At 49.7% G+C, this 17,245-nt stretch overlaps 1 protein-coding gene across 2 annotated transcripts; it reads left to right on the top strand.

Moving 5' to 3' along the window:
* Positions 1–2,352: 2,352 nt before the first annotated feature.
* Positions 2,353–11,597, top strand: LOC104050968 (torsin-1A-interacting protein 2-like). Of its 2 annotated transcripts, none has more exons than XM_064454503.1 (6): positions 2,353–2,524; positions 3,497–3,691; positions 5,386–5,688; positions 5,836–6,156; positions 6,566–6,664; positions 7,562–11,597. In XM_064454503.1, the coding sequence occupies exons 2-6, from the start codon at positions 3,658–3,660 to the stop codon at positions 8,326–8,328; spliced, it is 1,524 nt and encodes a 507-aa protein (XP_064310573.1). In that variant the 5' UTR covers positions 2,353–2,524; positions 3,497–3,657; the 3' UTR covers positions 8,329–11,597. The 2 variants fall into 2 exon arrangements, with proteins under 2 accessions (XP_064310573.1, XP_064310572.1); XM_064454502.1 differs by having other exon boundaries at positions 6,566–6,730.
* The last annotated feature ends 5,648 nt before the right edge of the window (positions 11,598–17,245 follow it).

Genomic DNA, 17,245 nt, shown 5'->3' with positions numbered 1-17,245 from the left:
CATAGCATGTCCTTTGTTACTCACCTAGTCACTGTTGGTTTTTCTGTGGATTGAGAGAAAGTGCTATTCCTATTTAAATAAAACCCTCCTTCGAACTTGAGTTAAAGAAAAAGACCAGATTTTTAAAGTTACTGTTCTACATCCCAGCTCATAGCATTTGTGAGCACTGAAGGAAGAAGAGCAAGGTTACACAACCTCAGCATGCTTCTTTTGTAACACTTTTGTGATGGTGGGTGACTCCATGTCCTAAACTGACCACTTAATTCTCCTGCCAAACTGCTTTTTGGGTTCTCAGCCTGCACAGGCTGAAGGTACTCCCTGATTTTGTCAGGCATTCGCCTCTTTCCCTTGCTGAGCTGGAGTTCTGCCACCGGTTTCAGGACACTTGTGCTTCCGTGGAGAGGGTGGTCCCTCTGCCCACACCTGAGTGCCTCCCATGGTGAAGGGACTGGCTGCTTGTAGGGAGAGAGGGATGTAAAATACTTTGATTTTCATGAAGCCCTTGACACCTAGAGCTCCTGTCTGCTTTGGCCACTATGGCTCTTCCTTACTTATGGCTAGAAGCAGAGCAAATCAAATCCGCCTTTGGCCAGGATGCAAGATGGATGTCAACCACGAGCAGGGCCCTTGGGGAGAGATCTTACCCTCTGTAGATTAGCCACCCAGACTCCTTCCTTCCCGCTTTGCCATTGTCCCCGGTTTTACAGCCTCTACTGCACCCAGTGAGAGGTTGGCCATGATAAAAGAATGTGCTGAATCTGCCAGGGAGGGAGGTGGACTCTGTCCCCTCCCTGCACCAGCAGGGTGGCTCTGCAGGTCACTGAGGAAGCCGCTGCCTTTCCACACTGCTAGAGAGGAGGTGCAACCCTGCTGTTGCTGCCCACGCACACCTCATGCCTTCTCACCCTCCTGACATGAACAGAGTCTGTATTGATACTTGTGCACATGCTCACCCCTTGTGTAGCGTGATGCACGTGTCTCAAAGCTGAGCAGTTTCAATACGGTCAAGGGATGGATGCAAAGCTGGCTATAGGGCAGGGGGCAGCTCATGGAGGCCTGGGGAGAGGCAGAGAGGAAGCAGGGCACTCTCTGGCCAGTCTTGCCCAGGGGGCACAAACAGGGCAGCAAACACAGCCCCTTTCGGCTTTGGCACCCATCCCCAGTGGGACAGTGCTGGGTGCTGCGGGAGCATGAGGAGAACAGAGCACAGGATGGGGCTGGGATCATGTGCTTCCCCTAAATGGCATCTCCCATTGCCAGGTACAGCCCTGCCTGGTCCTGAACTAACTGTTTATGGGCCTGCTGTCCACAAATGAGACTCAGCCTGTTTTGAACCTTCTGACACTCTGCCTCCATGGTCCCCATCCAGAAAGGTCCAGGAATTTCCTGCACACAGCATAAAGTAGTACTTTCTTCTGCCCACCCTGACCCAACCTCCTACCTGTTTTACAAGTGTCTCAAGTCCTAGTATTGGGGGATTTGGTGAACAACAGCTCCACATCAGTCAAATTCCCCCCTTCACCCTTCTGGTATCCAAACTGAGGCGTCCCAACTATTTAGTCTCTATTCCCTACAGGCACCATTTCAGTTGCCTTTCCCTGTGCTTCATTTCAGCCATTTGCCGCTGGGGTCCTCTGGGGATGTCAGTGCAAAGGCAGCAAGCTGACTTTGAGGGGAGGTTGCAGCCTCTGTGCTGCTGCTCCTTGCACTGATGCCTTTCTCTGGGGCATGTCTCCTGGGCAGGGGGGAATAGGGAAGGGCATTGGACCATACCTGTCCCCTGTGCAGCCACAGGAAGGCACAGCATCATTTTTTGGAAAATCATTGCCCAAATGAGGACAGGAACAGCTACACACACTCTCTCTGACCTTCCACCTGTTGCAGTCTCTGGACCATGCTGAAAGGGGAGCACTGGGGGGCTCCCCTTTCCTTGCCCTCCAGGTTGATGCTTAAAGACACTCCATTTCACAGCCCGCAGCTCCCCAGCCTCCCTGCATTTGCACAACAGGCGATTTCAAGAGTTGGGTCTTCTGGCTATGTGTTCAGGTTGTTTTTCCTGTGGTACTTTTCATCTTCATATATCTATTCTCAAAACAGTTCCCTCCTCACAATCATTTAGTTGTTTAAATCTGCAATGCTGTTACTTAACTCAGGAAACCCCCAGTCATCCAGTCTGCCTGAATGAAACCGCACAACTGCGGAGTTTCAGAAATACAACCAAAAACGAAGTTACCATTTCCTGAATGCTCCTGAGAATGACTGCTCTTCACTGGGGAAAAGCCGTCCACCTTTGGCGAGAAGGAGGGAAGGAAAACTACACCTCCCAGCAGCCCGCCGGGCGCCTGTGGAAGGGCAGAGTTCACTGTCACGTTGACAGTGGAGGATTAAGGCTGTGCTTTGGGGGCACAGGCTGTCCTGCTACAAGCAGAGCCAAAGGGCCTCTGGGAAGGACAAGCGGAGGGGCCAGCGCTGGGGCCTCTGATTCACTTCGCTGCCCCGTCTGGCTCCAAACCTCCAAGCCTGGGTAAGTGTCTGACTCTGCAAACCACTTTGTTCCTCTGACTTCCTTCTTCTCCCAAAGCGCCACCAGCGGGAACAGTACGGAGAGGGGAGGGACGAGAGCTGGGCGGCAGAGCGTGGCAATTATACCCCCCTGCACCACCAAATCTTGTATTTAGCAAGAAAACTCAGCTGTAGAGATAGTGCGGGTGGGGGAAGGCACCCCCCTATGCTAGAAGAACTGCTGTGAAGGCTGAGCTTGAGATTTTTGTATGGAAATCTGCACCAGACACTCTCCAGCAGGGAGTTTTCGATGCCGCCTAGTTATGCGCGGGCAGGCGTTGCCCTTGTGAAAGCCATCGACTTTCTCTGATTACACCAGTGAGCCTAGCTCCGTCCTATGCAGCCATCCGGTCCCAAAGCGCTTTAGCAGAGGAGACAGTTGTTGGGGGGGTGTAGAAGAGTCAGGCTGTGGCTCCAGGTTCACAACATCTGGCCAAGGCACTGCTCGGCCCCCTCATATGGGCACGAAGTCGGGTGGGGGTAACGTTGCTGCACAGGGCCTGGGCAGTGTTTCTGCCAGCAGCTTCGCCTTGCAGCACCATCATCTCCCGAGCCAAGACACTGGAGGCAGGAAGGTGAGGTGGAGTAGGCTCCTTGCTCTATGTCAACCTGGCTATGAGATACAAGGTGCCCGCAAGCACATGGGGCAGCCTGCCTCCAGGTTTGCCGTCTTGGAGCACAGCCGAATCTATCCAGATCCATCCAGATGAGAAACCAGTGCCTCACCCCGCTAGCTTGTCCCAAGAAAACTGTGGTTTGCTTTAGCCCTTGGACTGCTTGTAGCCTGCCAGGAAGCAAAATAGCTAATAGCCCTTGGGCTGAAGGTTCATAGTTATCAGTGACATCCCTCCATTTTCATACCACCTTAGTAAGCATGGAGGGAGGAGCCTCATTCTCCGCCATGAATCACTGCTCCTGTGTTTGTGCTTATCAGGGTTATGGGCATTTGGTTGTAATTCCTGAGGCCAAGATGGTATGGTGTCTGTGAGGAGGCTTGGTCAGCCACTTGAAGAGCGGCGAGATACAGCTTCTTATGACCAAAGGAGAAGGTGAAACAAAACAGTGCAGAAGCCAGAGCTCCAGGGGAGAGAGAATATGGAAGAGAATCCAAGCATGTATCTGTCTGGAGGTAAGTGAATCCTACACTTACTCCGTCTACTAGGAAAATCCCTTTGCAAGAAGTTTTCAACAGTGACATGAGAAATCTAAGCAAAAAAAAAAAAAAAAAGCCTCTTTTCTAGGCCAAGAAAAGGAAGTTGATATATTTTCTTGGAGGGTAAAAGATTAACCAGTTGCTTTCACTTTTGGATTCCCATAGGCAACAGGTTTAGACTCTGTGTCCAGGCTGGCAGCACAAGGAAGGCTAAAGATGGAGCTCCAGACTGGGGGCCTTTCTTCCCTCCATCCCAGTGCTTCCCATCTACAGATGCTTAAATAATAAGCCAGTTTCCCACCACCTATGGAGGTGGGAAGGGCAGGGCAAGGAGTACTGTTTGTGCCCAGCTTGAATAGCAGGATACCTCCAGGTTCCTCATATTTCAGTTTTTAATGTGTATTTACAATCTCCAGATGCCTTGTTATGGCTACTACGTGTGAGTGTTTCAGTGACACTGTGGTGCTATAACCAGCTCAGATCTGTCCTAGGTGGTCAGAAGTGTTCCCATAATACTCAGCAACAGGAATGTAAAAATCATTCTCCAAAGGATGGCATGTTCTGACAAGTGCAGCTTTTCCTCTGCTTTCCAATTAGTAGGGAATTCATTGCCATTTTTATCAGTCTTTATTCTGATTTAAGCATAATCATTTCTATGATATTGTAGTGCTTGATCATTCATAAGCAATTTTTCACAAATAGCACCTGAAATTCGAGCTGCACCGTTTGGTTTTATAAGATTCAGAATATGTTGCAAACGGTTGTGTTCAGCCTCAGATTTCTCTATTGAATTATGCTCCAGTGAGTGTTTGTTTTTCATTATACATTGCCGTAGCTCTTTGGGAGAGCAGCTCCAGTACAGGAGCAGAGAAGGAGCACAAGCAGAGCTAATATTTGTGTTCAGGCAGATGCTTGAAGTGTTCCGGCCAGTGCTCAACATCAGCCTTAGAAATTCTTCAAATCCATCAGCTTAATTTACCAACCTAGGAAAACACACTATCTGTGGAAGATGTGGTAACATATCCTACCACTTAATGAAAGAATTGACTGCCCACCCCACGGAGAACAGTGTGGGACATAGGCTGAGATAGAGTTAACTTTCCTTATAGCACCTGTACAGTGCTGTGATTTGGGTTTGTGGTTTAAAAAAAAAGTGTTGATAACACAGCAGTGTTTTGGCTATGGCTGAACAGTGCTGCACAGCATCAAGGATTTCTCTTTTCCCCCCTGCCTCTCCCCCCACCAAGCAAATAATCTGGGGTGGGCAGAAGATTGGGCGGGGACCCAAGGTGAGCAAAGGGATATTGCACACAGTGTAATATCATGCTCAGCTACAAGAACTAGGGTACAGGAAGAAAGGGAGAGGGTGTTGGCTTCCAAAGTGGCCATTGCTTGGAGACTGGGCTGGCATCAGCCCGCTTGTAGGGCATGGTGAGTGATTGCCTGTGCATCACTTGTGACTCCCCCCCATTTCCTTCACCTATTCAGCTGTCTTGATCTCGACCCATGAGTTTTCTCACTTTTGGTCACCCTATTCTCTCTCCCCCATCTCACTGGGGGTAGATGTTTCTGAAATGCAAGAACTGGGAGTTTTACAGGGTGGTGGTAAAGCACTAGGTATTCTTGACTCCTGTATGGCTAGCTGAGCTTGTGAACTCTGATCCCAACAGCTGGGCCGGCCCAAGATGAGGCGGAGAGCACAGCTGAGCATCCTGTGCACCAAGAGCCCACCCAAGAGACACTTGAGCACCAAGTGAAAAGCAGGCAGCCTGAGACCTCCTGCAAACCAGAGGAGGACTCTTTGGTGTGTGAATCAGCAACTACCGATGGAGGAGAGACAACACCATCAGATTCAGCTGGCCCCACAGTAGAGGAGGTGGCTCCCCAAGAAACTGAAGTATCACTGGACGAATCTGGGAAGACAAGAGATGGGGTCTCAGAAGGATGCCTGGAAGAAGACAACTTGGGTCAAGGTGAGTCTCTCCCCTTCTGTGTGTACAGCATTTCCAAAATGAAGATAAGCTGGGCCTTTGCTTAGAGGAGGCAGAGCAGGAGAAAGGGTTATTGGTTCTTGTGCTGAAAAAGATTAAGTGTAGGTCTGCGAATTTTATTCCTTGCAGCCAGCCTGGCTCATGATAAAATGGATGGCAAAGGAGACAGCCTTGTCCACCAGGAAACATGGAAGGACCAGGAGACAAGCAAGCAATGTGAAAGCTCCTACACAGCAGAGGAAGATGCTTCATCAAGAAGCAAGTCACTGAACTCTGACAGTAAAGAGACACATTCGGACGTGACTGCCACAGAAGATGTCACCAGGAGTCTCTTGGCAGAGAAGAGCACCAGTGCCCCTCTCCAAGACTGGGAGCCACAAGAGCACATAGGGCAAGAAGCACAGGAGAGCGGGTCCCAAGGCACATTAAGGAACAGACATGGGACCAAAGGTGAGCTGGTGGCTGCACACTGCTGCTCTTCCACCATGAACATGCCTACACTTTCCATAGGAATTAGAAAGATGGCATGGTGAGCTCTCCAGTGCTTGCTGCCAGTTTTCCAGAGTTGAGCTGGAAAGAAGGTATAAGAAATTAACTGGCTGCTCTCTTCCCCTCTCCTTTGGCTACTGTCCTGCTTTGAAAGGCATGAAACCACGCTGCACTCTGCATCATCTTTCTCCTTCCCCTGCCCCAAAAGCAGGGGGAGCCAAGACTCACAGCAGTATTAACCCAAAGCAGTATTCGCTTCTAACGCTTTCTCTCAGCTGGGAGCTCCAGACAGCTCTGTTGCTTTTCTTACTACAGCCCAACTTACCTGTTCCTTCAATGTTGAGCAGCACATTTCTTTCTCTTATTATAGGGCACACAGCCTCAAAGCCAGAGGCTCAGTGCTGCTTGCAGAATGTCACCACACAAAACACAGACCAGGAGAAGGCCAAAGTGTCCCTCTTGCTGAAAGGTGAGGAAAAGAATCTTCCCTCGTGCGTTACTCGTCGACCAGAAGTCATTGATCCTCCAGGAACAAGTAATGAAGCACATTTAATTATTCTTCTCTCTCAGGACCTTTCACAGCCTTTTCTGAGGGTTTGAGGGAAAAAAACATCCCCTTAAAAATAGGCTCAGTTTGAGCCTATAGTAGCAGCTTTCCCTCCAGCTCTCCAGACTCAAAAGCAGGCACATCATGTTCAGCATGCCAGGAGTACCCTGCCATGTCCTGGGAGGTCTGACGCTCCTACGCTGATAGTCCCCCTTCCCAGTTCCCCTTTCTGTCATGGGGCCCCAAGCAGGAACCATCATGGTGATCTGCACCATGCATTTCTCCTGATAGAAAGACACCCTGCTTTGCCATGGAGAGGGATGGAAGCAGTCTGGACCATGCTGTCCTCCTTTTCTGGGTAGAAGCATGGTAGCCTTTGTCCACCCAGCATAACTAGGACGAAGGCAGCAAACAGGACACCTTAGCTGGGTCAGACACCTCCATATGTAGGGGTCTGTGCTCCAATGGCCACAAACCTTAAAGAAAACAGAGCAGAGGGAAAAGAAGAAAGCTTGTAGCCAGCTGCAATTTCCTCAGGAAATTTTGCATTGCAACCACAAAGCTGTAGCCTTGCCTCTGTATCTGGAGCTGTAGTACCCCTGGCTGGTGTGTGAGAGCATGGGTCTGACAACATGGGGCAAGCAGCCTTTCACCATTCCTGCACCCACAGACAGCATGCCAACCTGAACCACTTTCCTGGGGTAGTGGGGAAGGTCTGGGAGGGGGAAAAAGCCCTTATAGCTACTTTCCAGCATACCACTGCAGGTCACTTGGGTCTGACTTCTGTTCCCCATCTCGGGTCTCTCCGCTGTTGAACAGGGCTTGTCGTCGTGAGCCTTGTGTTGCTTTGCTTCTGCCTATTCTGCTTCGGCAACCCAAACTCCAAGTCCCAGCAAGCCCCCAAGAACCCCACGGTGGAGGCCTTTCTGTCCCAGTTCAACCAGCTGCAGGACAGGTTTCCGGGGCAGAGTCCCCACCTGTGGCTTCGTGGGCGCAAGTTCCTGCAGAAGCACCTCAATGCGTCTCACCACACACAGCCGGCCATCATCATCTTCACAGCTGCCCGCAAGGGTGAGCGGACCTTGCGATGCCTTAGTGCCCGCGTGGCTGACACCTACTCAGCTGCCCTGCATGCCAGCATGGTCCAGATCGATGGCTTGGATATATCCAGGCTCCAGAGTGATGAGGCCAAGCTGGAGGTGGACTCAGAGCTGAGCTCAGCTTTCCAGGGTGGGGGCCGTGCTGCAGTGATACACCGCTTCGAGTTGCTGCCGGCAGGGGCCACCCTCATCTTCTACAAATATTGTGACCACGAAAGTGCTGCTTTCAAGGATGTGGCCCTGCTGCTGACCGTGCTGCTGGAGGAGGAGATGCTGGAGACCCACATTAGCCTCCAGCAGGTGGAAGAGAGGGTCCGTGACTTCCTCTGGGCCAAGTTCATCAACACCAGGACCCCCAGCTCCTACAACCACATGGACTCAGACAAGCTGAGTGGGCTGTGGAGCCGCATCTCCCACCTGGTCCTACCGATCCACCCAGTGCAAACCATCGAGAAGGGGGGCTGCCATACCCACACCAAACCTTAGGGTCAAAAGATGCCAGAGTCCCTGGAAGGGTTGGAAAGATGGTCCTAGCTGGCTCCGGTGCAGGCAGAGGCACAACCAGTGCTATTTCTCTTCAATTTGTTTCCCATACCTTCCTGCAAAGAATTGGACAGGTACAAATCGATCCAGGCCATTTGGCCAGCTGAGTCCTGGAAGTGATAGATCACATACTTCCTTCTGGCAAATGGAAAGACCAGGCATTTTAGACTGCTAATTGCACAGGAGGACAAGGCTGTGTGGGCAGGCAGGAGGGAAGACAAGACTTTGCAGGTAGTGTTTCTATCAGGAAATAAACAAATAACGTACACAACGATTACAGCAGAAAGATATTTCAACTCAGTAGCTCTTTCATTTCTCCCTGCCCTTCAGTTTGCTAATATTGTATATATCAGTCTCACAATGTACTTCATATAGAAGGTTTTTCTCTCTTTGCAGAGAGCCGCTGGAACACAGGAAGGATAAATTCCACAAAGCCCAACATTTTGAAGGCACGTTTCAAAAAGAAACCCAGTTTGCTAGTCAAAGATTTGACCAGTCAGTTCTGATAGAGTCCCACTTGCACAGACTGAATGACACCCAGCAAAGACCAGATCCTAAATATAGGATGTTAAAATAAACCTGCAATTCAGAAATCAATTAAAACACCAATCACAAGAAAATTCAGGCTGTCAGCACTCAAAACAGTGCACTAAAGGGGGGGATCACTTGAGGGGATCTCATATGCCAGAGAATAAGCTCCAAAGACAGAGAGCAATGAAAGAGAAACCACCTTATTGTCACTCTGATAGTGTGATGCCTCAAGGGATTGCACAGGTGAAAGAATGAGTAATACAGTTTAAATTAATGCTCTCTCTCTCAAAAAATAAGTCTAACTTCAATTGCATTGCCACCACAAGGCTATGAGTATCTCTTTGGGCTGATGCATCAGCTTTGGTCCTACACAATAGATCGTGCTTCCCCCAGATCTCTGAACTGTGTGTAGGGCCTGCCTGCCTCTTCCCCACCTAACTTTTATTGATGAATGTAGAGGTTAACATTGATATCTATTTCATACCACTTAGGGCAGCACACCAGGTCCTTGCCTTCCAAAGGTACATATGCCTCCCTGCCAACCAGCTGGTGCCCTGAGATGTGCTAAAGCAACTAGGACCAGAGCTGAGATTAGCAGGTAAAGACAGTGTCTCTGGTGTTCACACTAAAAATCCTCAACAAAGCAGGCTGGTTTCTTACCATGCCTCCTCTTCTGCATCCCAGGAAGAGAAATCTGAGCCCTGGAAACACTGTGGTGCCCCTACATACTGCATTTCTACAGATGCTCTGGGGCAAGGCAGCCAACTCAGGGAACACCTGAGGGGTGGGTGCAGGTTATAGCATTTGTAATAAGCCTACAGTCAGCCCCAGGTGTCAGTCCCTTGTGCCTACAGTGCTGCTTGCTGGAGAAGGAGCAGCTGTAGCAGAGCATGGCTTATTTCCATATAAGCAGCATAGACTGGGGCCTTGCAGACCCAGGCTCTGTATCTGAAAAAGACACAAGTCAAGAACACTACAGTGTTTTTACAAGCAGCACATCTGAGTGCTCCTTTCAGCAACTGGACAGGGTCTCCTGCCAACAGTGCCTTGCTGCCCTGCCCTGCCGATGGCTCAGCGGAGGCACAGCCCTGTACCCTAAAACCACAGCCTGTCTCTTCTTTCCTCCTGCCGTGTGCCTTGACCTGTCTCAGAAGATTTGTGGCCATTACCTGGAGGAGGTGACAAATTGAAGGAAGATGAGGGGGTTATTTATTCATGTTCTAACCAAAGAACAAATTTTTTGGTTGGCTGGGGACATGAAGACAAGACCACAGGGGTTTTAACTGTGATACACACTGGCCTAGATGTGAGAATTACCTGCTGAAGCCCAGTATCAGCAGGGCAGCCCAGGGCATAGTTTTGTACAAGATACAGGTTGCTTCCTCCCCTCCCTCCTTTTTATTGCTATACACTACATTGGTAACAGAAAACACTGTTTCTGTTCTGTGCGGTTCAGTATGGGCATTGATGTAAGCATCAGCAGAACACCATATATTGGTAGCTGGGCATGAGTGGGGCTCCCCTGGGCTCAGTGTTGGGGCCAGTCTTGTTTAATATCTTTATCAATGATCTGGATGAGGGGATCGAGTGCACCCTTGGTAAGTTTGCAGATGACACTAAGTTGGGTGGGAGTGTTGATCTGTTCGAGGATAGGAAGGCTCTGCAGAGGGACCTGGACAGGCCGGATCGATGGGCCAAGGCCAATTGTATGAAGTTTAACAAGGCCAAGTGCCAAGTCCTACACTTGGGTCACAACAGCCCCATGCAATGCCACAGGCTTGGTGAAGAATGGCTGGAAAGCTGCCCGGCAGAGAAGAACCTGGGGGTGTTGGTTGACAGCCGGCTGAACGTGAGCCAGCAGTGTGCCCAGGTGGCCAAGACAGCCACCAGCACCCTGGCTTTTATCAGGAATAGCGTGGCCAGCAGAAGCAGGGAAGTGATCATACCCCTGTACTTGGCACTGGTGAGGCTGCACCTTGAATATTGTGTTCAGTTTTGGGCCCCTCACTACAAGAAGGACACTGAGGTGCTGGAGCGTGTCCAGAGAAGGGCAATGAAGCTGGTGAGGGGTCTGGAGAACAAGTCTGATGAGGAGATGTTGAGGGAACTGGGGTTGTTTAGCCTGGAGGAGGCTGAGGGGAGACCTTATCACTCTCTACAACTACCTGAAAGGAGGTTGTAGTGAGGTGGGTGTTGGTGTCTTCTCCCAAGTTACTAGCGATAGGATGAGATAAAATGGCCTCAAGCTGTGTCAGGGGAGGTTTAGATTGGATATTAGGAAAAATTTCTTTACTGAAAGAGTGGTCAGACATTGGAACAGGCTGCCCAGAGAGGTGGTAGAGTTGCCATCCCTGGAGGTATTTAAAAGATGTGTAGACGTGGCACTTCAGGGCATGGTTTAGGAGACATGGTGGTGTTGGGCTGATGGTTGGACTTGATGATCCTAGAGGTCTTTCCAACCTTAAAGATTCTATGATTCTATTATTAATCATGTTATGGCCATATCTTAAGGGAAAACTGTATTTTAATGTTATCTTGCTCTCGGTTTTATGTACTGTGTTTGTAATGCATAGCCAAGGTGTGCAAAGGCGCTTGCATGCTGCTTGGGCATGTTGCTGTAAGCATCATCCACCTAAGCTGTTCTAATAAAGAGATATTTTTATGACTTCTTGAAGACAAAATATGTGCTTGCTTCTAAAACAAGACTTCTATTTAAAAATAAATAATGAGATTATGAAAGAAATCAGCAAAGTCTTCAAAGTGAGACTGGAGTCTTACCATATTCTGTTGGGGTTTTTTTTTCTAGTAATTTTCAGTTGATTAAGCAAAAGAGATCATTGATTTGGACAAAGTTTTATTTAGGTCAGGGCTGTAGTTGGGCAAACAAAGTGAATATTTGCTTTTTCCACAAAAACTCCAACCAACCTTTTTCTCAGTTGTTTGGGGCAAACAGTTGCAGCTTTTCAGCTAAGGCAAAACTGAAAACAAACTCCCAAACAGCTGCTGAATTCAACACAGGCTGAAACATACTAAGGTTTGCATAATACTTCATGATAATAATTAAAACGAAATCCACTGACAACTGAAATATTTTAGAAATACAGAAAGCAAATACTTCTAATTTCAACACCCTTGATCAGATCAGTTCCACCCAATGTTACACCACCTCAGCACACACAAATTTTTGATTTGTGGTGAATTATTTTGCCCAGTGAGAGGGTTGGAAAAAAAGAGGTTTTACCCTCTGGATTATTTCCAGATTATTGGAATAATCTTAAGAAACAAGAAGATCCAGAAATTATTCTGGATTTTCTTCAATCTCTGTCCAGACCCTGGCAACCTAAAAACTAATAACATTTGCATCTGTTTTCAAATAAATGTTCATGTGACCAATTGTCAAAAGTAAACATCACTCATATCCTGTTGTCTGATGCGAAAGGATAAGATTTGGTCCTAGCCCAAAGATTCAGATGCAAATCCAGTGTCACCAAGTGCAGTGATTTCTGGGTGCCAAGACCAGGCTGCTTTTTCAGTGTTGCACATGAATTCAAAAGTGATTCCAAAGGGAGCAGCTGAATGAGCTCCAAGACCGTCTCCAGGCAGAAAGATACAGCAGTGATTCTCCCTTAAATGATGTGCTCACCGTGATTTGTGTTGGTAAATAACATCATTGTCCTTGTACCTGCTCTAAAAACCAGGTTGAACCAAGAGTGGGAGAGGTGCCTTCTGTTGAAGAGAGGCAGGGAAACCAGGACAGGCAAGTCCAGAGGCTGTTCAGCAGTGACAGCACCTCTCTGTAAACTCTGGGGCAAAATCTGCAGCCCGTTCAGAGAATGGATCTTTAATATGTACCAAGCAAGAGCATCCTGCGAGAGTCCCTGAAATGGCCAAGCAGTACTTCCCCTGAAAGGAAAGTGAGAGACATCGACGCAGAGGTGCCAGGCTGACCTCCCCACCTGCCGCCAGGCTGAACCTTCCCACCCACCATGCTAAGACGCACCATTTCCACACCATCCCCTTCCTAGGGACACTTTGGGGGGGGCAGTGGGACCCCCAGCAAGGTCCTTCAGCTGGTTTCTCCCAGCTAGCAGTTTGGGTTCCCTGCTTCTTCACAGACTGATAGTTAATTCAGAAACACGCTGTGCTCCGGCGTGTGCTTCCCCAGGGCAGGGTGCTGGCATGGGTGCAGCATGTGCAGAGGGAGACCGTCGGGTGACACAAAGGACGTGGGGCACAGCCAAGGGTGGAGGCACTTGTGGCAGCTTCAGAGGAACTAAAGCTCCCCCTTCCCTCCGGCTCTCTGACAGCAGCAACAGGTCAGCACAAGACCAGGACGGAGCGCGACACAGTCCAGCTCTACACCATCTGAGGTAAACGAATTTATTCCTCCTGGGCACCACATCCACCTGTGCTAAGGGCAGCTCTTCCCTTCAACTGTCCTCCACATGCCTAGTTCATAATCTCTCCAGGACCATCCCTTCCTGCACACACACACATTCCCCAAGCATGCAAGGCCATGGGTTTGGCTGGAGCTTATCAGTTGCTTGCTCTTATGTCAATGCTAAAGCTAAATTATTTTTCAAGTCCTCATCTGAAAAAAAAAAAAAAATTATTCTACTTGGCCTGTCGAAGAATGCATCCCCCTCTGCAACTATCTTTCCTTTTTTTTGCAGTCCTCCTCTCTGCAGCAGTAGTTCTGCAGGGAAGGATGTGCTGCCACAAGGTGCTCAAGAACCCTAAAAATTACCTTGAAAATTACATAGCAGCTCTGCTGAGGGGCAAAACCAGTTCCAGAAGGCCAGTCTGGACTGCTTTGCCACAAAATAAGCACTGATTACATGTGTGAGAGTGCCACTGCCTTGTGAGCTGACAGAAACTCATCATCCCCAGCGTTTAAAGGTGAGTGGCTCAGCTGGCACTGCATGGCCTTGGCTTGCTATCCTGCTCTGCCTTCAGCATCCCTGTCCCTGCGACAGGCACATTGTGCCACAGCTCTTTTACCCCTTTGCATGAGTGCGCAATAAAGCACGAAGAAGGCAGAATGCAAAGAGACAGGTAGTGAACCCAGCTAAGCCACGTTTCTCCTGTTGAGCTTTAACCTCTGGGAGCTTGTCCACAGCTTAACTCTCCTGCAGCTCCGCACATGGGCAGGCTCCACCGCTGCAGGGCTGGTCCCTCGGGGGTCACTTTTAGGCCTACAAAACCTCCATTGTAAGAGAGATTTGCAGATATTGGGAGCTTAAGATGTTTTTTTTTTTTATTTCCCCCCTTCGCCTCCCCAGGGAAGCAGCCATACAATGGATTGCACAAAGGAGCTTGGCCTCAGCCTGTGGGATGTGGATCCAAGAGCCTGCAATGAAAAGGCTCAAAGAATACAGCTTGCAAGTGTGTTCCCAGCACAGGGAGGAGGCAAAGCCATAAGCAGACCTCCCACTGGCCTCTCCCTGCTTTGGCTGGACTGTGCAGTTATGCTCAGTCTGAGCAGGGGGCTCTGCAGATCCCTCGTGAGGGCACTCGAGAGCTGAAGATCCTCTCAAAGCCAGAGCAGAGGCAGAAGCATGGTTCGACAGGAGAGATGGAAACAGCCTCCCCACAGCACACCTACTTTGAGGTCTGCTCCATCCTCTGCCCCAGCAGCCCAGGGACCACTTAGACATCTCCAGGAAGCAGTTTCAGGTCATGGTGATCTCCATGGAGGAGCAAACCTGGCCTTTTCCCACAATTACAGCATGAGCTGAATGAAGCCACTGTTTTCTCGATGTTAACAGAGCTGAACTCTTGGAGCTGCTCAGAAGGACCAGCCATTTCCCTGGTCAGACCTTGTATCTGCAGAGTGGAGCCTTGGACCCCACAGGTTCCTCCTCACAGGGAGAGCAAAGTCCAGTTGCTGTTTCTGCTCCCAGGGGGCATCTGTGCTGGGGCAAGCATCAGGTAAAGCCAACTGAGTTACAGGGACTGTTCAGCCAGAGGGATGGACTAAAAACCAAGTGCAACGTCCTGCAAGACTGCTATCAAAGACAGGCTCCCTCCAGCAGCTTGGTCAATGGGAGGAAAACACACACATACACAGAGAAATGAAGAGGTGTCCAAAGACCTTTACACTCCAGGCCAGTCTCTCACATGCATTTTTCTAAACTCTCAGCCTCTATAATTACAATCCCAGGACTTTCCCCACAGGAAAATGGCTGTCACCTGTGGCAACTGCAAATGAGTTGTGAGCAGAATAAATGCCTTCAGGTCATGTTAGAGGATGATCTACTCCAGTCATGCAGGACCTGCTGCAACAGCAGCCACAAACACTGGTCCTCCTCACCAGAAACAATGCCCTTTGATTGCCCTCCTGACTATGTCTGGAAGCTTTTTGGAGAAACAGTTGGCCAAGACAAGAGGTTGAAATCCTAGGCAACGTCCAGAGGGCAGGGGATGAGTGCAAATCATTTCCCCTAAGCAGCCCATGTGTCTAAACTTGGCTGGCACCTACAGTGAAAAATGCTGGCTGGCCCCAGCTCAATTCTTGTTATGGAGCAACTGTTAGGATGAAACCACATGGTCCTGGTCTCGGGTGCTATTAAAGAAGAGATCCTCAACATCTGTGAATCTTTTAAACATTCCCTGGTGGTAATACAGACCTACTTGCTGTCAATAGTGCACGTGAAACTGGGAAGCAACTGGGGAAAAGCACCTTGTAATGGTAGAGCTGAATGCAAAACCGCAAAGGGCTGCTGCACGTGCAGAGCTCAGCCTGCTCATGCACATAATGCAGCCCACAGCAGAACGAGTTGGCTCAGTTAGAAATCAGCAACTTTACTTTATGGTCTAAGTAAAGACAGTAGGAAAAAAAAATACAAATTGTGAGAGATGGATTACAAACAGTTACAAGACTGGAGGCTGGTTGTGGTGGCTGGCGATGGTTTTATTAGCAAATTGCTCCCACATTGACTGAGAGTATTCAAAATCTCCTCTGAACAAGGAAACAACCACACTGCTTAAACTCGGGGTGTAAAATGGCAAGCAGATTTTAACATTGCCTTGCTGGCTTCCACACATCACTTGTTTTAGCCCTGTGACGAGAAGGTGCTCGGGAGTTGTGCTTGTGGGATGAGAGCAGGACTAGCAAGAAAGGTCAGGACAGAGGGGCCCTGGAGGGGAGAGCATCACAGGCCACCTGGATTTGCCCCGTCATGCTCCCGTAGCTCCTCTCTGCACTGAGTGGCACTCAACAGCCTGCTTCTGCCTCCCAGCGTTCCTGCTCAGATGCTGGTTTTGAGGGGGTCTGAAGAAGATCAGGCACACTGAAACTGGTGTGAGACCCACACTGCTACCCACTCCCTCACTCAAATGGAGCCAGCCCCCTTTTTTTCATACACACAGCCTCTCCCCCACCTTTGTGCCTCTCTGCAGCTTTGCTTATCTGCAGGGCAGGAGCTGGCTCCAGAGGAACATTACACAGGGCTGCAGCGGGGCAGGAAAGCCAAGAAGCTTTTTTTCACCCCTGCTTTTGTAGAAGGCAGCTCATGGCACAACCATGCTGTCAGCGTTCCTCCTCACGCTCATTTTCTCTGGATGGGTCAGAAGCAGGTCGCCCCCTCCTCCCCTCACTCCCAGTCTTCTAGCAAACCGCTTTGATCAGGGGTCCCCAGTCGCTCCCCCTGCTGACACCCCTCCATCATTCCTCTCCCTTGGTGGGGGAGAGGCAGAGGACTCCGATCCCTTCCCACACTAATGACAGCACATCTGGCAGGCAGAAACCACTGATCCCCAGACGCCCGCCCCAGGCGGGAGACACCTGATGCCATTTTTGCACAGCCTCTGTCCACAGCTTACAGCAGCCGGCTCCCAGGAGGGCCGAGGTGTGCTGGCACAGAGACACAGCGTCTTGCCAAAAGCTTCCTTCTGATCGCAAGCACAGCAAGGGGGGATCCAGAAAGGAGGGGGGAAGGTATCAGCAGGCAAATTCATTCCTCTTAGGTTGTGCAGTTGACTACCTCAGGATGTCAGCCTGAAAGCAGATCCGAAGATGAAGATGGACAGATTTCTTTAGCCTGGAAGGTCTCAGAGAACTCGTGGGGGCTTCTGAGGTGCCATTGCATCTCCTGAGAAGGCCTCAAGCAGGGAGCAGAGTGCTGTGAGTAGGTTCAAGCAGTGCGATTTTGCAGTGCGCTTTTGTGGAGTTACTGCATAAAGATGGGACACAAGAACCAAGGTGGTGGAGAACAGCTTTCACATGAGACTTAAGCTGGGCTTTGGAATGTGACTTAACAGACTGTGGCGGAGAACGGGGCCTCCGGGCAACAGTGTCCTCTTAGTAAGGAGCAGGTCATCAGGCTTG

Source organism: Phalacrocorax carbo, chromosome 6, assembly GCF_963921805.1.
Source record: "Phalacrocorax carbo chromosome 6, bPhaCar2.1, whole genome shotgun sequence".
NCBI lineage: Eukaryota > Metazoa > Chordata > Aves > Suliformes > Phalacrocoracidae > Phalacrocorax > Phalacrocorax carbo.
This window is presented reverse-complemented; position numbering and strand designations above follow the sequence as displayed.